Source organism: Globicephala melas, chromosome 10, assembly GCF_963455315.2.
Source record: "Globicephala melas chromosome 10, mGloMel1.2, whole genome shotgun sequence".
In the NCBI taxonomy this organism is placed as follows: domain Eukaryota; kingdom Metazoa; phylum Chordata; class Mammalia; order Artiodactyla; family Delphinidae; genus Globicephala; species Globicephala melas.
This window is the reverse complement of record NC_083323.1, coordinates 70,762,709-70,784,064: the sequence shown is the minus strand read 5'-3', so window position 1 is coordinate 70,784,064 and position 21,356 is coordinate 70,762,709. Positions and strand designations below refer to the sequence as shown.

The 21,356-nt window shown below is 34.5% G+C and overlaps 1 protein-coding gene and 1 non-coding gene across 8 annotated transcripts in view; both read left to right on the top strand.

Annotated features, from left to right (window-relative positions):
- CNTN1 (contactin 1) overlaps nt 1-21,356 on the top strand; it is a 375,618-nt gene that overhangs the window by 237,875 nt on the left and 116,387 nt on the right. For all 7 annotated transcript variants that reach the window (XM_030835383.2, XM_060307110.1, XM_060307112.1 and 4 more), the window contains 5 exons: nt 1,882-2,006; nt 2,658-2,775; nt 6,481-6,631; nt 12,192-12,319; nt 12,629-12,804. In XM_030835383.2, the coding sequence (XP_030691243.1) occupies nt 1,882-2,006; nt 2,658-2,775; nt 6,481-6,631; nt 12,192-12,319; nt 12,629-12,804 (698 nt within the window). The remainder of the gene's footprint in view (nt 1-1,881; nt 2,007-2,657; nt 2,776-6,480; nt 6,632-12,191; nt 12,320-12,628; nt 12,805-21,356) is intronic.
- On the top strand, nt 15,472-15,602 carry LOC115841449 (small nucleolar RNA SNORA18). The gene has a single exon (XR_004034821.1). It is a non-coding gene; the product is annotated as a small nucleolar RNA SNORA18 (small nucleolar RNA).

The following is a 21,356-nucleotide window of genomic DNA, read 5'->3' as shown; positions in this document are numbered from 1 at the left end:
AAGCATATGGCAAAGGGGTACCTTAGTCTCATCAAAAAGATACATGATAGGAAAAACTGGAGATGATGCCTCAGCTGAACTGGAATACCAGAAGGCTGAAAGGGTACTGTGACAGGGTCAAGTCCAACCCCTACCCCTATCTCTCAGACCCCAGGCCTCTGTCTATATCGGAATAAAGTAAGTGTCTCCGATGACCCAGGATTTGCAGCCTCACCACCACCATCTCATAAAGTCCACTAAGATTAGGATCATTTTACCTTCACCCTGTGCATTTCATTTGCCTTAAGAAGCCCTTGGTCCAGGGCCTCCTTATGACCTGTACTTTAATACCCACAGAGCTCTGCACATGTCCTACTTAGTCTCTATTTCCCCCTCATTCCCAACTTCTGACGTCTTTATACTATGCTTCTAGAGCACATAGTCCATTATCAGAATCCCCTATATTCTCAACTTCTTTGAACATTCCCTTTATTCTCTTGCTCTAACTGAAACTTGGCTCTCCCTTAAAGACACTTTCCCCTGTAGACCACTCAAGCAGTGGCTGATTTTTCTTTCACAGCCCTCATCCCCAGGAGTGACTGGCAGTACTGCCAATACCTGCCTCCCTGCTCTTCACTGCTATTGCTAGACTATCTTTCTTTTCCTTTAATCATCCAGTTTACAATCTTATGTTAAGTCGCCCCTCCCCACTCATTGCCCTAAGATTTTCACTATTGACAACTCTCACCAACTACAACTCTACTCCTGACTTCATTCTTGGTGACATAAAATCATGTAGACTAGGGGCTTCCCTGGTGGCGCAGTGGTTGTGAGTCTGCCTGCCAGTGCAGGGGACACGGGTTCGAGCCCTGGTCTGGGAGGATCCCACATGCCGCGGAGCAACTGGGCCCGTGAGCCACAACTACTGAGCCTGCACATCTGGAGCCTGTGCTCTGCAACAAGAGAGGCCGCGACAGTGAGAGGCCTGCGTACCACGATGAAGAGTGGCTCCCGCTCACCGCAACTAGAGAAAGCCCTCACACAGAAACGAAGACCCAACACAGCCAAAAATAAATAAATTAATTAATTTTAAAAAAATCATGTAGACTATAATAACTTTTCCAATAGTTTGCCCTCTCAGTTCCTTTGAACTCCTTTCCTCCAATGATCTTGTCCTACAACCTTCCTCAGCAACTCACTCCCACTGCCATGCTTCAGACCTTATTGTTACCCTTAATGTCGCCTGGCAACTAGACTACATTTCTCCAGATTCACTTACCTCTCACTCTCTTAGATGACCATTTCATGCCTTCATGATTTCCTTCAAACCCACAGTACCTCCTCCTTCAACCTTCCTCTCAGCTGATAACTTGGCTTCTTATTTCACAGAGAAAATGGTAGTAATTAAATTGGAGCTTTCACAAACTCCCACTCCACATCTACTGACACCTACTTCTCTACCCTTATCTCTTTATATTCTAGGTTCAGCTGCTCTCTGAGGTCAACATCTCCACTTGTACCCTAGACTCTACCCCTCTTACATAATAAATTAACACATAATTCTTTAAAACTTTATATGTAATTTTGAAAGATTTACATTATAAGAAAAAGATAAATTATTTTAGTGCTATTCGTGAATTAGCTTTCCAACAAAACGTGGTTCACAAATAGAAAAACAATTATGAATTTAATTACAGTTACCTAGTGCTGTAATATTGTAAGATAAAGTTTACCTGCTGACCTGTAGAAATACAATTTCACTGACTCTATCATTGATTTTATGACACAGAGTATTTGATGTATTTTCTAGAGGAAGATCAACTAAGTGTAATATTTGTCCTCTTGAGATGATGATGAATGTTGACTTGCATTTGACAATTTTCAATGTCCTTTACTTTTAAGCATTTCCTGAGTGGGTAGAACACATCAATGACACAGAGGTGGATATAGGCAGTGATCTCTACTGGCCTTGTGTGGCCACAGGGAAGCCCATCCCTAGCATCCGATGGCTGAAGAATGGATATTTGGTATGTATGTTCAAGTGCTTTGCAGTTCTTGAGCCTATGTTCCGGTAACATTTCTGGGTGATCCTGGGATAAAGTTAGCAGGAGTGTCAATAGATTAAGGGCATCTAGTCCCTGAAATATAAAAGTCTCCTTTAAAAGAAAAAACCAGAAAGTGAACATAAAATGTCTTTTTCCAGCTTAAACATTTTCTTATGTCTACCTTCTCTCTCTCTCTCCTTATTGTTTCCTTTGTTCCACTTTTCACCCTCTTTCTATGCATCCATCTCTACTACCTGATATTGTCCTCTTTTTCTTGCCACTGTTTCCCTGACCCCACAGAAACAGAGGTAAGAATGAAGGTCCTACCTTTAGCCCTGGGGACAAGTAGCAGCAGTGGGGTCCTTCTCTACCTTCCCACTGTAATCTCCCAGCTGGGCCAAGAGGGAAAAAGGTGGACTCTCTTCTCTGTAGGATGAATAGAACAAGAGCCACTGGGCATGGTAAGTGGGTTTTACTTCCCCATACCATGAAAACCCCACTCCACTAGACTTACTTAACAGTGGGGGCAAAAATAATGTACCTAAATGGAAAGACAACCAAGCCCAAACCCAAATGAAACCATTTCTATTAAAGTCTATCAAGAAAATGTGTTTCACTTTGTGTTCTTTCCAGTATCATAGAGGGGAATTGAGACTGTATGACGTGACCTTTGAAAATGCTGGCATGTATCAGTGCATAGCTGAAAATACACATGGAGCCATTTATGCAAACGCGGAGTTGAAGATCTTGGGTCAGTATTATTTCTGGTTTCTGTTAACAATCAGCAAGAAAGCAACATGTTAAAATCATCCTTCATTATATACAGATTATATTTAATTTCACATTACTTTCTTGAATTAGAAGTTAAACATTTCTAAAATGTGGTTTGAAATAGAATGATATTATTATTTTCCTTTCATTCATGAACAGTAAATAAATTGGAGGCAACATGGAGTATAAAGGTTTTTAAGACTTTTTTAATGGTAAAGCAAACTTTACACATGCCAATTTTTATGTCTTGTTCTCTCCTATGTTTGGGCAGCTAAACACTGCCAGGACATCACATAGTGAAGATTGATGCTTCCGCAATGCCTGTGAGCCAGCCTCAGATGAGTGTTTAGCACTTGGTAGCTTTATCAGTCCCTGGGTCCCTGGGTTAAAATTGCTATTGAAAACCTTCGAGACATTCCTCAATCCCCTTACCCCACACTCACTCCTACTTTCATATTACTTTCTTACTTCTCCATGAAAATTGAAAAACACTGAAATAAAATATTTCAACCTCCCATCCCTCTTCAAAACTATCTGAATCTTTACTACACTTGTCCTTTTGATACTCTTTATCCAGAGGACAATGTATCTTGTCCCAAAATAATCCCTTTATCTCTGCCCTCAACAGACATCTTTCTTCGTGTGCGTGTGTGTGTGTGTGTGTGTGTGTGTGTGTGTGTGTGTGTGTGTGAGTGTGTGTGCATATCCTCAGGCTGCCTCTCTTTCTGGTCATGCTTTCCTCTTGAATTCTCCTCTCTTTTGTCCTTGGTGATGCCATGCTCTGATACCTCCCAGATTATTTTGTCTTGATCGCCTTCATTTTCCTTTTTACCCCTTCCCTGCTCAGTTGGAAATCTTGCTCTCTTCTAGATTTCCATTCCTCTGGTTGCATTCCATTTTCTTACTCATTCTTTCATGTATTTTATAATATTGTTCCTCAATTATTATTATTTTTAAATTTTTTAAAAAAACCTGGATGATATCTTCTTCTTTGCCCATTAACTATCAAGGACCCCTTAATTTATACATCTGGCCCAGAATTTTATCCTCAGCTTCAAGCTCACTATAAAAGCTTCTTGGTAGAAATGGTCATCTGGGTAACTTCACAGATATCCCAAACTCAGCATGTCTGAAACCTAATTCATTATTTCTCACTCATTCACATCATCTCCTCCTGAAATATTTACTGTTCTAAAGAATGACACAATCTACTACATACTTTCCCCCCATTACATCTATTAAATTTCTCATTTTTATCCCATAAATCTCTGAGATTTTTTACTTTCTTCTTATTTTCATTACAACTACTTTAATTAAAAGTATCATGTCCTTTTCATACTATTTGAAGTGGCTGTCACCAAGTTTAGTAATATTGTAAGTAATGAATCGGGTGGGCAGGATTTCTCTGCTAGAAATGATTACTGAAAAGATAAAACAATGACTCAGTGCAGTCTCTTTTATTCTTGAGACACCAAAGGGAAATTTTTTAAAACATTGGTATCACTGCAAATTGAGTGACACTAAAAGAACATGAAAGACACTGAGACAGTTATAAGAAAGTATTAAAGAAAGCTATCTTTAAAAAGAGTTGAGGCCTTCTTGATTTTAACTTTTCCTGCCTCTTCTTATAATGCTGAGTATCATATTCCATTTCTTCCCCCTAAAGTCAAAATTCCTTGCTAATATATTTAATCTAGTTTCTTTGGGTATCAAGGAAACATTTAGGCTTAGGCTTCATACCCTATCACTTTGGTATGAAGTGCAGTAAAATCATTTTGACTCTTAGAGAAGATATGAGGTGAATTTCAATTCCTTCCAAATGTAAATGCTTTTGTTTTCTGTTAAAATTTCTTGTTAATTGTTATATATTACAAGAGAAAATGAAAATTTAACAGCTCAGACTGAAAGATCTTTCTGTCTTCAAACCTAAATCTTGCAATCATTAATCTATTAAGGCAGTAATTAAGCAAATTGATCATTTTGAGACTGAGATTAATTCCTGACCATCTTTATATTTGTTTCAATCTATTTTTGTTTATTACCTTTAGGAACAGTGTTTCTCTCTCTTCTTTCCTGAGTTATTTAGCTAATTCATTTATTCATCCACCAAATGATTATTGAGTGCTTACTCTGCACCAGATACTAGTCTGTAATAGGCTCAATAAAGAACAAAAGAAAAAAAAAATATATATATGTATGTATACATGAACATGGTCTAGATTCTGTCACTAGAAATTCAAACATTAGGTAAGCATGGATCATTTAAATGACTGCACCAAATCAACGATTTTATTAAGACTGAACAGATTCAGAAAAAAGTCTTATTTTCTAGATAAATTTAGACTTTCTAAATATAATCCGATGAAAATTTCTCTCATATTTTATAAGCAATATGTCACCCACAATATTTATTTAGCCTATACAAAATACCACATGCTGTGTTAGGTGTACAACACAGTTGGTTGTTTACTTATTTATTTCCAATTATAAAAACTCAGACTAAAAGAACAATGGGACAACCTAAATCATTTTTATAAAAAGTGTGTTCTTCAGAGCTTGTTAGAAGTGCTGAATATCAGGTCCACCCCAGATCTATTAAATAGCATTTTACCAAGATCCTCAGATGATTATGATGCACAAATAAAATTTGAGAATCATGGGACTAGATGATGAAGGGTCAAGACCTGGATAAAGATATACTTAGGCCTAGAAAAGCCCCCAGAAAGGAGAGTTTTATAGATGATTGGGATGTGTGGAAATAAAAAGATGGAATCCCCCTGGAGTCTGCAAAATGACAAAGAGATTGAGAAATGAGCTAGATGTGGGGACACTAAAGAAAATTAGAGCATATCATCAAGAGAGTAATATTTTTTGAGACTCTATAGCATGTTTTCATAATTATTGATCTGTACTTTGAAGTAAGGATGAGCTACAGGTGCATTATGTACTTCTCAATTAATTGAAAACATCATTCCCATAACTGTTTGTAGGTTGGTCCTGAAGGCAGGGGTCTCTCTGTTTATTAAGGCATCTCATAGTGTCTTCATGCAGTTGGTACTCAATAAATGTTTGTATAATGAAGGAGGAGTCATATTGTTTATTGAAAAGGGCATGCTTGCAAATCAGACAGATCTAGATTCAAATGTAAATCCCATTTTATACCTTACTGCCTGTGGCACCTTTGGCAAATTATATAATCTTAATAGGTATCAGTTCTTTCATCCGTAAGCTGGGGACAGTTCATTCAAAGTGTGACTATGATTACGGATTATGAATATGTGTCAATATTAATAATTGCTCAATTTCCTCTATCCTTTCACTTAACTTCCCTTGCGCAACTGAGTCAAGACACTTGAATTAGGTATTACCTTCAAGGTAAATATTCATACAGCATTTGATTACAACTTAAATGTGTAATAATTAATTCAGTTATCACCAAGAATTATACATTTAAAATGGGTAAATTTTTGATAAGTAAAATATACCTCAATAAAGTTTTAAATAAAAGAAAACAATTATTATTATTAGGCATGGAATGTCTGTTGGTCATTGCTGATAACATTTGGTGAGATTAATCTTTTCTATTGATTATTAATCAAAAGGGAATAAAAGATGCTATAGTATAGAAGAAACTTCTGTTTCTTTTTTTAGCAAAAGAGACAAATAATAGTTTACTTTCTTTTAGCTTTGGCTCCAACTTTTGAAATGAATCCTATGAAGAAAAAGATCCTGGCTGCTAAAGGAGGAAGAGTTATAATTGAATGCAAACCTAAAGCTGCACCCAAACCAAAATTTTTATGGAGTAAAGGTACAGAGCGGCTTGTCAATAGCAGCAGGTCAGTCCAGAAACTAAAAATCCGATTGCAACTCAGTACTTGGGAAAGTTTACTTTGTAGAGAACTTGTTTTCATATTCATAGTGTAAATAATTTTTGTTCTAACTTTTCTCCCCAGAAGATATCACAGCTCTAAGGTAAACAGAAATACCCATCACTGTCAGTATCTATTATAAACAGAATTCAATTTTTAGACTTCTAGAGTTTATAAGGAATTTTAAAAATTGAGGCCCAGAGGTTTGTGACAAATTGCCCAAGGCCACAAAACTAATTAACAATGGGAAATAAAATAGGGTCTTTATAATTTTTCCCCTAACAAGGGCTTCTATAGCCATTCATATTTGATTTAATTTTATGCAATTAGCCTATTAAATATTTCAGTAGGGAAATAAAAGGTGATTTTAAAGTACAAATCACCTCTTCCCTCTTCCGAAGTGAACAGGAACTTCTAATCTTCCTAACTATCTATGGGGAGAAGGAATGTTGGGAAATAGGAGAATTGGGATGTGAAGGTTGGGGAGCAGCAAATATTTCAAGCAGGGAGCACAGCATGTGCAAAGGCCCTAAGGCAGAGAGCAGAGGATGTATAAGGAATGTAAGAACTAAAACCAACATGGCTGTCTTTAGAATAAAATGGAGAACAGTTTTAAGGGATGACACATAGTAAGCCAGGTCATTAGTAACAACATTTTCTGTGGCTTCATCTAAGAGTAGTAGAAATCTGTCTAAAGGCTTAAATAAGGGAGGAAAAAAGTAGTTTTTGCCTTTAAAAAAATATTCTAGCAAAAGTATAAAAGATAAATCTTTACAGTAATCCAGTAAAGGATGTAAGGTGGGTGTTATCTCTGTTTTGATGTATCTAAAGCCTGGAAAGTTTAAAGTGACCTTCTGAAAATGTATCAGTAATCTCCAAGCCAGAACTTGAACTTGTGCCATGCTGATATGGAATGAACACATGGCAACACAATTTTCTTACTAGGATAATCACAAGTATGGTTGTGCATGAGACAAAGCTGTGGTTGGGGAGGGGTGTGCAAGGACAGCAGCTGCTTCCCTGAATACATTAAATTCTACAGGTAATATGTCTGACTAAGATTTATTAACACTTTAACAAAATGATACTAGAAGAATCAGTGTTAAAGGAAAAGTCAATCTGTGCAATACAGGGTTGAAGCTTTAGCAGTCAGATAATGAGTGATGCAGACCATGATCATAAGGTAGTTCCAATTTTAGGTATTCACTACTGCAACAGCCTAGAGCATAGCATTCCCTGTTGGCTGCACTATTAGCTCTCTCTCCTTAATGAAAAGAATCTTGCTCTGATTCTGATGAGGACTCATGCCATGGACCTCTGCAACCACAAATATCTCAGAACCATGCTTCATGGATTTGTTTTTCCTAAATACAAACATGTGTTCAAAAAAAGAAAAGTCTAGCTCCTAAAACCTTATTATTCTAGTCCTGTCAATATTTTTAAAGTATTTGAATCAAATTGTATGACCTTTTGATGAAAGAGTCTATAAATCTAATTTTTGCTCACTATGTTAACCCATTAGTAGCTCAGATTATTTAAGTATCTCTTTATTATAGATTTGGTATTTCATGTAAAAATAAGTTTGAATGTTATAAAATAGTATGTATTAAGAAAAGTTAAACTAATAATTACTTTTAGAGAAACATTTCTGTTGAAAATAATATTAAGGAGTAACTGAATAACTATAATCTCATTCTGATTAATATAATTACCTAAAAACTGTTCCACATTACTAAGTTATCTCTGTGCCTGGTAAATGGTTTGTAAAATGGCATATGAAGTACTTGCAATCAGGAGAGAGGAAACATAAATCTTGATAAGTTGTAATTAAGTTCTCAATTGTATGATTTTATTTAAGGTTAAAATGATATGCATCCTCCAACAGAATTTCTTTGTAGTTGTTCATTTATAACCAATGGACTGCTATCAACTCTAAAATGGTCTTTATCTGAGCCCTTTATATGAGAGTCTCTCCAAGATTCTTTTCTACCCCAGAGTTGGTGTGCTTTAAACATTAACAAATAAGATGGAGGTTATACTGGAATAATTTTGGCAACAATAAGTGACTACTTTATTAAAGACCAGATGGTTCCTGGCTTGTTTGACTGTTTATCTATATGATCTAATCTGAAAATAAGGATAAGATTCTGATAATTCAACTACATTGACTTTAGAATATGGATCATTATTCAAAACCATCAAGTTCCCTAAATACTCTTACTGAAATTAATTATAATGTCATGGACAAAGTACCTGAAAGTGTAGGTGAGCTGAACAACACAAGGAAGTATACCCTTTAAAGATGACAATGATCAATTGAGAGCTAATATATGTGAGAAAACTAAGAATATAATGTGGGTTTTAGAAAGATTAATTGTTGCTATTGTTGTTTCCATTGCAACTTGATGATAATTTTCATTGCTTTACGTACAAAATAAGTAAATGAGGTGGGGGTGGAAAATTGGCTAAGGACTTACACTAGAGCTTAGTGAGAAAAAATGAGACACATTAATGTTAGTACTGTGTTAATATGAGTTCTATGAGAAGAAGATGACAATGCGGGATTAGCCATGCAAGAGATTTATTAATGGCAATGCCTAGGAAGGAAAACAGAGAAGACTCTTGGTGAAGCCTGGGACAGCCATCTGAGATTCATGTCTGCTTCCAAATGAAAGGGAAAGGGAAGGAAGGAAGAAAGGTTGGGTAGAAATGGACTGCAGTGCAGATTTAATAGAGTGTGGTAAGACCACTGGAAAGCGTTCCAGCTAAAAATGCCCATCAGAGGAGCCTGATGTCTACCTGGAATATGCAGCCTTAAAATTCCTCCTGGACTCAGTCATTGGCTGAGAGCAACCTGTGGAAAGTGTTGTTTTGGCTCAAACACAGTGATGGATTTCTGAGTGCAGCAGCTAGAGCTGTGGATCAGTTACACTCCTCACAGTGAGAACATAGAGGGACATTGGCATAGCTTCCACAATATCAAATAATTACTTTTATGTTTATATTATGCTATTACATTATTTCTTCAATAAGTAAAAAGTATTCTGAAATGAGCTTAAGTTGGAACTGGAGAGTTAAAGACGAGCAAGGAAATTATGGAATATATTATTGGTGAAATTTTTGGTGTTTTCTTATATGGAGATTTTTATTAATAAAGTATGTATGTAGTAATTGTCCTTTATGAAGCTCTGCTCTTAAAATGGAATATATGGAGAATTGTTGGCATGTGTTTGTACAAAGCTTCAGAGATAAATTAAGGTTTTGGAAATTATCTATTTAAGGAAAGTAAAAATCAGATCTAAATAGACATTTCTCCAAAGAAGACATACAGATGGCCAATAGGCAAATGAAAAGATGTTCAGCATTGCTAATTATTAGAGAAATGCAAATGAAAACTACAATGAGGTACCACTTACACTGATCAGAATGGCCATCATTAAAAACTCTACAAATAGTAAATGCTGGAGAGGGTGTGGAGAAAAGGCAACCCTCCTACACCCTTTGCCACACCCAAAAGCGTGGCAAAACTCCACCCTTTTGAGGGTGTGGAGGTTCCTCAAAAAACTAAAAATAGAGTTTCCGTATGATGCAGCAATCCCAATCCTGAGCATATATCCAGACAAAACTATAATTTGAAAAGATACATGCACCCCAATGTTCATACAGCATTATTTACAATAGCCAAGACATGGAAGCAACCTAAATGTCCACTGACAGATAAATGGATAAAGATGTAGTATATATATATACAATGGAATATTACTCAGCCATACAGAAGAATGAAATAATGCCATTTGCAGTAATATGGATGGGCCTAGAGATTATCATACTAAATGAAATAAGTGAAAAAGAGAAAGATACTATATAATGTCACTTGTATGTGAAATCGAAAATATGACACAAATGAACTTATTTACAGAACAGAAACACATTCACAGACATAGAGAACAGACTTGTGGTTGCCAAGGGGGAAGGAGATGTGGGGGGATGGATGGGGAGTTTGGGATCAGCAGATGCAAAATATTATATATAGGATGGATACACAATAAGGTCCTACTGTAAAGCACGGGATAGTCAATATTCTGTAGTAAACCATAATGGAAAAGAATATCAAAAATTTAAAAATAAAATAAAATCCAATGACAGGCAATCCAATATTGAATGTAAGTGCAAGGCATTATATAGTAAAGTTATATAATAAATATATAAATTATATGTAATATATCATAATATATGTAATATTAATGTAATATAAATTATATGTAAGAGTTAGGTATAATAAGGTTACAAATAATGAGTTTTCGGTCTCCTGACTCCAAGGAAGAGGCAGACAGGCAGAGGGAATACATTTAAGTTCTATTAGTATGAAAGATTTAGTTTCTGTTCATAGAAGAATTTCCTAAAAGTAATCTGTTACAGAAGCTTTTACTAAGGTAGATTTTACAGTATCATTCTTTGAAATTTCCTAAAATTAAAATATGTTTGTATTCCTCTGTGGCTGTGGAAATGACAGTCCATTCTAACTACCAAGGCTGAAGTCCTGGGGTCACGTTCCTGGAAGATCTGGGCTCACTTCTTTCAGGCCTATGACTGATCTAAGTCTGTCTCACAGTGGTTTAAAAGTCATTTTATGGTGGTATGTAGAGAGCCACTGCTTCAGTTAAACTCTATGTAGTTCATACATTCAAAAACAGGTTGATCGAGTGCCTACTCATTGTTTCATGTCTCACTCCTTAAGGAATTCCTGGAACATAGTTTTTTGTTTTTTCCTAATGATTGTATACGTTAATGAATATGTTACCTTGAGATGGGGCCACAAACAAAGCAGATACAAATTCCTGACATCAGGATGCTACCATCTAATGCAAGGATAGATTAACAAGTAAAGCTGAAGTATGTCTGATGAAATATGTGTTAGGAAGAAAAATCTGGGAAGAGGAATATCATGGGGAATGCCAGGACAGCAGCAGTGCCATGGGTGGGTGTGTGCATGCCATACTAACTAGAATTTATCAGACAAAGCTTTACTGAAGGTGCCACTGTGCAAAACCCTGAAGGTTGTGAGAAACAGATTGTGAAAACGACCAGGGCCTAAAAGGGCAAACCAAGGGCTGTGGCTTTTACTATGCATGAGATGGAAAACTCACTGGAGGCTTCTGAGCTGTAGAGTGACATCACTGAGCCAAAGAGTGACATTGTATTACTTATGTGGTGTATGTCTTCATGTCTGGCTGACATGTGGGAAAAGAAACCGTGTAGAGGCAAGGTTGGCAGCAGGAGGACAGTTCGAGATTACTGTGATAAGTCCAAGAAAAAGATGAAGGTGGTTTTCCAAAAAAACTTGATGCTGAGAAAGAATATTCTAAACAAAGGCTAGAATGTTTCATCTTGAAAAAAGTCTCTGTCAAGCAATTTATGTAAAACTTTAATGATACTAAGATGTTAGTGTTTTTAATCTAAGACATAGAATAGTAACGTATTTCATTAAATTAATTTTGTGAAATATGTATTTCTTTCATTTCAATAGAATAGTCATTTGGGAAGATGGCAGCTTGGAAATCAATAACATTACAAGGAATGATGGAGGTGTCTATACATGCTTTGTAGAAAATAATAAAGGGAAGGCTAATAGCACTGGGACTCTTGTTATCACAGGTAGGAAACCATTTGATTAACTTTACTTTTTTTTTTTAAGTTTGACAGTGCTTAATTTCTAATGTACTATAAGACATGATTCAGCACTAAGCTTATAAGACAATCCACGTTTTGATGTTTCCATTTCAAAAGCCTTCTGTGCAAATCTCTTGTTTGATGAAACTATTCTTGGAATTTAAATTTGTAAACATCTTATTGTTTTGCACAGAGATTTCAACTATATTGATTTTTATTTTTTAATGTACTAGATAATATGGTGTCTCATATTTTTTTGAATTGTGGTTTACTCCTTTATTTAAAAATGTATAGATCCCACACGAATTATATTGGCTCCAATTAATGCCGATATCACTGTTGGAGAAAATGCAACCATGCAGTGTGCTGCTTCCTTTGATCCTGCACTGGATCTCACATTTGTTTGGTCCTTCAATGGCTATGTGATCGACTTTAACAAAGAGAACATTCATTACCAGCGGAATTTTATGGTATGTGTTTTATTTTTCATCTTATTAACATCCCAACACCCCCCATGTGTCTGCATTGCACCTGCTATTACCATAATCATGTACATGAGACTGGAAAACAGGTAAAATTTTTTTATGGGTCTCCTTATATTAATTGTAATATTCCTGAACCTTTCTAAAAATGGCTAGCCCTGAGGATTTTGGTAGCGATATTAATCAATAAATATTCATTGTGCTTTAGGTCCACTTCCTCTTTATTATAATACAATTTTTATATTAATGTGTACTCTGCCTCATTATATCTGTACTATAGGTTCTAAGTGCCTTCACATTCATTTTAAACTAAGTAAGAGCACAGAACTTATCCTTTGTTATAGTGATGACTTTATGGCGTTTATTTTATTCTTTGAGGGTAAGAAATAGACAAGCTATATATGTGGGAGGGTTTGGAGAACTAGTCCATGCAATGTTTAAAAGGGTTAAATGGCTGTATTTTAAGAATAAGAAAGCTTACATGATACAAGTCCTATAATTAAGCATAGTGGTATCGTTGTATAGAAATGAAAATAGAGGAAAAAGACTGGGAAGTAACGCAAGTATAACAACCTGCATAGGAACACACTTGTTGCACTGATAGGGCTACCTAAATTACAGTGTATTTAAAGGGCAAATTGGTCACTTCTTCTTCCAGTCTGTTCTTTAGAAAGGCAATCATTTAGGAACCTAAAGACCTATTTAGAACATATGCTTAGTCAAGAAAACTTTAATTCTAATTTTAGAAGTCAATTTTTAATAAAAGTTTGAATTAACTCAGTAGAGTATTTAAGATTTTCAAGTCCTATGAACTCTGAAGTTTGATATGTATCTATTAGAATATTATGTTTTCAAATTGTCTAACTCTTTCAAAAAAATTCTTCTAGAACTTTCCACTTTAAAAAGCCAAAACAAGTTTTCAGTCAGGTTAAGATTGTTTTTAACTAGATGGGAACATTTATTCTTAAATTTTTATTAGATAGATTCATAGAACAATTATCAATACAGTATCAATGTTTGTGACTTCTATATGTTAACTGTAATTCCAGTTTTTTTCTTTTTAATCTAACAAATCTAGCTAAAACTGTACATCTACAGTGAATCTACTGTCTTTCAGTTTCTGAAACAAATTTATACTTTAAAAATAAACAACTGGGAATTTGTAGAGAATGATTTTAACATTATACCATGTGATATTTTTTCTTTATATATCTATTTTGATGTGCTTAATTATAAGAATGCCCAACATTAATAAATTTGGCACCATTGTCTTTAATAATTTCTTCAAATTGTGTTTTGTTTTGCAAGAAAAGCAAATACCACTCAGTTTTTACTCATTTGAAGAAAAGAAGTGAGCTAAACAGAGATTTTATTTTAAAAAAGTAGACTTTTGAATTTGCTTTATATTATATATTGAATATTTTCTAAAATGCAACAAGCATAGTTTATACAAGTAGTTACTTATAGCTGCAGTAGAGTCTCTGAAAATAGATTTGAAGGTATAACTTACCCTAAGTTAAGCTGAAACTTCATATGTGGAGCCTCTTTATGTTCTTTAAAATAAGTTACTTTATGTTGATTGACGTAAATAAACATTTCAAAAAAAGAAATGAAGGAAGGAAGGAAAGGAGGGAGGGATGGAAAGAAGAGAAAGAAAGAGAGAGATGCGGGAGGGAGGAGGAGGAGAGAGAAAAAGACAAAAAAAGAGAGAAATAAGATAAAAGAGACCCATGGCTTGAAAAAAGAGAAAAGTAAACCACTGAAAGACTAATTAAGAAATAATTATTACATTAGGTCATAACAATGTAAGAGACTTTGGTCATCACCAACTGTACTCCTTCCTTTTGTGGATGTTAGCCACAGGGGTTCATGTTGTTGCCCCTCAGGGAAGCCAGAGCAGACCCTGACTCTGAGCCCATACTCTGGCTTCAGGGGCTCAGTTTCCGCTTCATTCCACCATATAAGAAGCATAATAACAATCAGTGGCATAAAACATACTCACTGGTTAAGTATGCAACTTCAGTGAGTAAAAGTATCAAAGACACATTTTTAGCACTTTGTAGATGGACAAGTCGATTTAACTCTGTAAATAATTAAAAAACCCAGATAAGAAATGTATTTTGAATTATTAAACTTAATTCTGCCTTTTGAACCTAAGAAGGATCTATGAAGCTTTCCCTTGCATCCTCCTTCTCTTTTAAAGCAAACTTCAAAGTCACACTTCACTGCTAAATGTACCACACAAATTTGAGTAAAACACCGTATGGGTCTGATACACCTTTTGGAAGCCAGTACTAATGGCTAGTAATTGCTTCTGGGGTCACTAATAGAACACTCAGAAGGAGGGGTTCTTGCAACCTAAAGCTCAGCGAATGAAAACATAACAGGGATGGCAGGTATTGGGGAAAGCAAATTCGAAGGAAGGAACACTGCTGCCTGCGTTTGTCTGTTATTCAAATTGCACTAGCAAATATGTCAGTATATAATTTTTTGGTTTTTTAAATCATGTTTTTATATTTTATTTAATTCTGGCAACATTTCAATTATTGAATATCACTTGTTCGTTTAAAAATATAGTACTGAACCCATACCACAGCAGGAATAGTGATAGGCACTAGGGTGTATAAAACAGTGAATAAGACGAACACAGGCACTGTTGAGGTCTATCCCAATGGGACTTTTTCTGCAGACCTACATTGTTGGAAATGCCTCATAGAGTAACCGTGTGGTTTCCTTTACTGAGAGAACTACGTGTTAGATCTGTGGGAAAGAACTTCAAGATAGCTGCTAATAATCTATGAAAAACCTAACAGTCAACCTTTTTATCTTGGGTATTGGCATAACCCAACGATCTGTACTGTTCTAAGGTGCGATAGCTTAAGAGTGAATATGGTTTGAACTTAATGCATGTTTAGAGGGTGTCTAAAATTCAGTGCCAGGCAGATCCATCTCTTTTGACCCTAAACATGGTCCTAAAGTAAATTGCTTGAGGAAATTGGATCCCAAAGATTACAGGTGGGGAATTTTGAAGTGTGTCCATGTTCTACTGGAGATCAAAGAAGCCCAACTAAAAGAATTGTGGACCGACAACATGACAACTGTGGATTGAGACAAAATTCTTTTTGAAAGGGTTATCTTGAAAATTATGGATCAAACATTGAAGAAACCAAGGTGATTGGCAGTGGAAGGAATCAGAACATGTGAAATTCCTTAAAAATGTATTGACTTAAATAATTTTGCCTGTGTTACACATAATAACAAAAAAACCTTTACACTTTTTGTAGGAACAAAAGACAAGCACAGACTCTGATCCAAAATAAATCAGAGCTACCCTATGAGTTTAAAATTTAAATATAAATGAGTTGGTAGCTATCACAGTTAACAAAACTGATGTCATTGTCACCATCATGTTTTAATAATTTTAATTGCTAAAAATTAATATCAGAAACTCTAATTCATGAAGAATATAGACATAAAAATTTACACTTTTAATTTTAAGAACCTAAGTTTTTATTTTCAAGTTTGGCTTCAATAATACGTTATATTCAATAATCAAGCATGCTGTGAGTTTAGCTTGCTATTCTTGATCTTGACCACCATGTGGCAACCGTGCATAAGGTTTCAAATTTCACAGCCTGACCTACTTGGAACTTGAAGCTTTATGAAATTAAACAAATTACATCTATCATATATATAAAATTATAATATATCTAATATATCTATATCAAATTAATTATATCTAAGATGTGTGATTTAAATTTTTTTCTTTATACTTTTTCCAATTATATTAATATAATTATCAGGAAAAAAGTAACTATATATTTTTGAAGATGTGCATTTCTTTTAAGAATTTATAGTGACCTATAAAATTTAAATATATAAATAACATTTCTATTACATTTATGATCCTACTTTATGTAAAACTCTTTTGAATTAATTAGTTTTAAAATGTAGCTATTAATTTTAAAGTTGTAAGTCAACAATACCGATTATAGAAAAAATATTAAGAAGTTAAATATCTAATTTACCTGTCATGTTATTTATTCTTTCACTATTCAATAAATATTCACTGAGTGTTACAGTGTTATGTAACTAGGGTCAGTAAATGTTTCATTTGAACTTGAATTTATGCGTTGATGTTAAGTATATATATGTATATATACATATATATATGAATTACAAATTTCATAACTTTGGAGCTTTGATACAATAAGCTTATAAGTAGTTTATCTGGCATTCTTTTATTCTGTCAAATTTATATGGCAAATACCTATATTTTTCAAGCCCAAATATAAAATGATTTCTATTTTGATTTTCCAGTTCAATAGCTACTTACTCGTTTAGAGTAAATACAAAAGCGGAGTCATTTTACTTACCAATTTAATTCATAATCCCTTTTGTTCTATAAAGGATGTAAGACTATCTACCAAAAAATATGTATTTGTAATATATCATTTTATTCCTTTCTCATGGTGGTACCTGATCTGCAGAAATTTTTTTTCAGGAGCTATCTAACTTTTGACACCCACTTTGAGTCATTTTCCTTCAACTATTTGACAGTTCTCCCTGTCAGAGCCATTATTTTAGTTAACCACGTTGAGTTTCTTAAACTTTCTAATTCTGGTATTGCTGCTATAATACCTTTTTTTCTGTTTACAAATAAATGTTAAAATTATAGTTCAGTTAGAAGATTTTACATACCTGCTTTGAATTCATAAATATCATATGAATTGTTCAGAGGCTTTGCCACAACCAGAGCTCTAGGCTCCATTAAGCTTAATCTAGAGTCAGTGATTAAGCCTCTCTAAGTTTCAGATTTCCCCCTCTGTAAACTTTTATTAGTAATTCACTTATTTCATTCAGGTTACTTCATTGAGTTTGCAATACTGGTTACTTCATAATATTTTTGTGAGAATTCAATGAGAGAATGCCTATAAAGTTTTTGGCACAAGATCTGGCAGGTTATTACTAATATTTTTTATAATAGAGCAATCATTCTACATCGAAAATTCCAGAAGCTTTTGCCAGATAGTTTTTTTCTGGTTATAGATCTCATTTTTCATGATTGATATTTTGCACTGCTTGCTCTACTGGATACCTAGTTTGAGACAAAAGATTCTAGGTATTTCCTTGCTGAGGGCAATGGAGAGGTAATAATAGTCAACATTTTACTGAGTGCTTGCTGTTTAGCCAGCATTGGATTAAATGCTTTTCATGTATTTCTCAGGTGATCTTCATAGCAGTCCTCTATGGAGCACATATTACTGTGATTTTTTTCTTAATTTCTGAGGTGGGGAAACAAGATTTGAAACGTTCAGTAACTTGTCTAAAGTCATACAACTTACTGGCGGCAGAGAGAGGATTTGAAACCAAGGTGGTTTGATTGTAGACCCTGTGGTCTTCACCACTTGTTTCTAATCCATTGACTGGTACTCATGTCTATATCTATTTAAATAACCTCCCTCCCATTATTTGAAACACTATAAGACAGCAGTTGAACAGCAGTTCAACTCCTAACTTATTCTATAATCTTGTTTAATGAACTTTTTATGTTCAAAGTTATCCAAATTACTTTATTCTCCCTACATGATTAGCAACCTTTGCATTACATTGTAAGTCAAGTCTACAGAGTTTCAGATTGCCTAAATATAAAACTCTAGGCAGTTCTTAGTGATCTCCTTTAGAGAGATAGGTTATGTGTGTGTGTTTGCAGGTGTGTGGACATGCATTTGTTCTGACTTATAGACAGCATTCAAAACCAAAGTAGACAGATTTCTTACCCTAGGGCTGAAAGAAAATATTAATTCTACTGAACATGTCACAAAAATGTGTTTAAATCTGAAACATGTATCTTATACTAGAAGAACAGAATTTGAACAGATGTTTTGCTTCTGTGCATGCAAAAAGAGAGAAAGAGAAGCAGTAATAAACAGAAGTCATTTTTTGTTTGTTTTTTCAATTTCATTGGCTCTCTGTCATTATTGAACAAGAAGGTAAAGATTGTCCAGAGTTATGGGGCAACAGGTTACAGCAGAAAAGGAGTGTTAGGCCATAATCCAGATTAAGACAAGAATCAAATTAGAGCTGAAGAAACAGCAGAAAACCAAGAGGGCACAGTGAGATGATGTAAGCCCTAAAATGCTTGTTCTAAACCAGGAACAATTTTTCTCCCTAGGGAAATTTGGTCATATTTGGAGACATTTTTGTTTATCACAACTGCAGGCAAGTGGTGTATTACGGGCACCTGTCTAGCACGGGTGCTGCTAAATATCCCATAATGCTGAGGACAGTCCTCCACAACAGAGAATTAACTGGTCCAAATTATCCATAGGGTCAAGATTGAGAAATGATGTTCTCAAGGGAGATTTTTTTAAAAAAGACAAGAAAAAAGGGACTGAAAAGTTTTAAGCATAGTATGTTGGAAACAAAGAGAAGTTATATTATTTTGAGCAAATGAGAGTGCTGAAGACAAAAAAAGAAATTATAAGAGGATAGATAAAGCATTTTTCAAAATAGTATCAGAAGTAGAGGATAGACTGCATGTGTTTCACGAATTCAAGACTCTTTAAATTTTGGGAGAAAGAAAGAAATATGTGAAATGTCCCCTGACATAGTTCTGTGGTCCACACAAAACCCACAAAGGCAGGATACCTGTGCCCAAATTGTTTCTCTACTAAGGGTAATTAACTGGAAAAGAGAGAATTCTATCATCCCTCATTCTGTCTGAACTTTCTCTACCTCCCTTTCATTACCCTAATAAAACGTGACTTACACCTAATTATTCTATTTTATTTTGCTATTTTCTAGATCATCACACTTCCAGGGCAGAGATCATGCCAGCTAAAGTTATTCTCTAGCAGAGACTCCCAGAGTCTAGACTTTAGGAAGCATTTGTCAAAGATAAGGTTAAATATTTGGAATTAAGCACATATAGCAGCAAGTCTTTTTTCTTCAGAAATGTACTGGTTTGGAGAAATTTCTAAAAATTCATTCAAAATTAAAGTCCCATTTGTTTTACATAGAACTCCTTGCATACTTAATCATCACTGGAATAATTATTCTGGCTCTTTATGCTTGCAAAATACAGTGTGTATATAAAATAAAAAGAAGGGGAAATAAACATATAAACTTTTGGTGTCTTAGGAATTTTATTTTATAATTTTACATTGTCAATTTTGATGTTTTATTTACTATATCACACTAGAAATATACTATTTTGTCATTAGCTCTCATATTCCCAAAAAACTAACTAATTTTTTAAAAAACTAGTTTTTAAAACAGAACATTATCTAAAGATCTGGAATTTTGTTGTTGTTTTGCCCTTGACAAGTTATATGATCTTGGGCAAAGCAGTCAATCTGTGCCTCAGGCTTCTCATCTGTCATATGAGGAAGTGGGGCCACACCAGAAGTTTTGAGAAACAGCAACAGAAGGTTTTTAGCAGCAGAATTCTTTTTGCAAAGAAAATTTAAATTAGAACCCCAATAAATATCAAAGATGAAGGTAAAGTTGGTCTAACTGAAAAAATTGTACCCATGTTTGTGAGCATGTGTAGGAGACCAAAGCCTTAACTATAGGGCATCTCACATCTTCCTGTCCCAAAACACATCCCATTCTGATCCCTTCTTTCTACCAAGTGATCCATGAAGGTCTTCAGAACCCTAAGGCTAATGGAAACCAATTTAAAAACCATATAAATTAAACAGTGTTCAAGTTTTCTTTCAACTCAAAAATATGGGTTCTAAACCCAAGGCTTTGATGGTTTTGTCCATCATTTAAAATGCTTAGTAGACATCGAAAAGAAAATTTCCTTCCATATGAGTTTTAATTTAAAATGGTCCGATTGATCAAAATTGACCTCTTCAGCCATCAAAATAGCCAAATTCAGGGATATTCAACATCTCCATTGATCGAGTAAGTACGGGGTGACCTCTCAGTAATTATCCTAAACTATTTCCCTAATATATTTAAGTATGTATATTTGTAATGATAATACTCATTTTCATAAGATTTTGTAAGTTATGTCTTTTTAATTTTTTTTTACATTCAGGCAAACTTAATGCTGATGCATTACTTAGAATAACACTAACTTGAATATTAGATCATATTAGGAAACTAATGTTAATTATGTTGTGTGTGATTGTGTGTCTGTGATTATTTAAGAGAATGGTTTTATCGTTTTGGAGATTCAATTTAATATTTTGATGAATGAATTACGATGGTATCAGTAATTTGTTTTTTAAGGATTCAACAATAGATAGACAGCTAGATAATTAGATAAAGTGAATATGGCAAGAAGTTTACAACTGTTGAATCTAACTGGTTAGTATATGGGTGGCCATTGTACTATTCTTTCTATTTTCTTATGTTTGAGCATTTAAATAGGTTAAAAATTAAAGAAAGAAAGAAAGAAAGAAAATATAACATATTGTATTTTTCCTGTTATGAGAAAATATCCACTTTTACCTACCAAACTGTGAATCTAAGTTCAGTTGTTTGATCCATGAAGCACTACTTTGTCAACAGCTTAACTTGGGGAA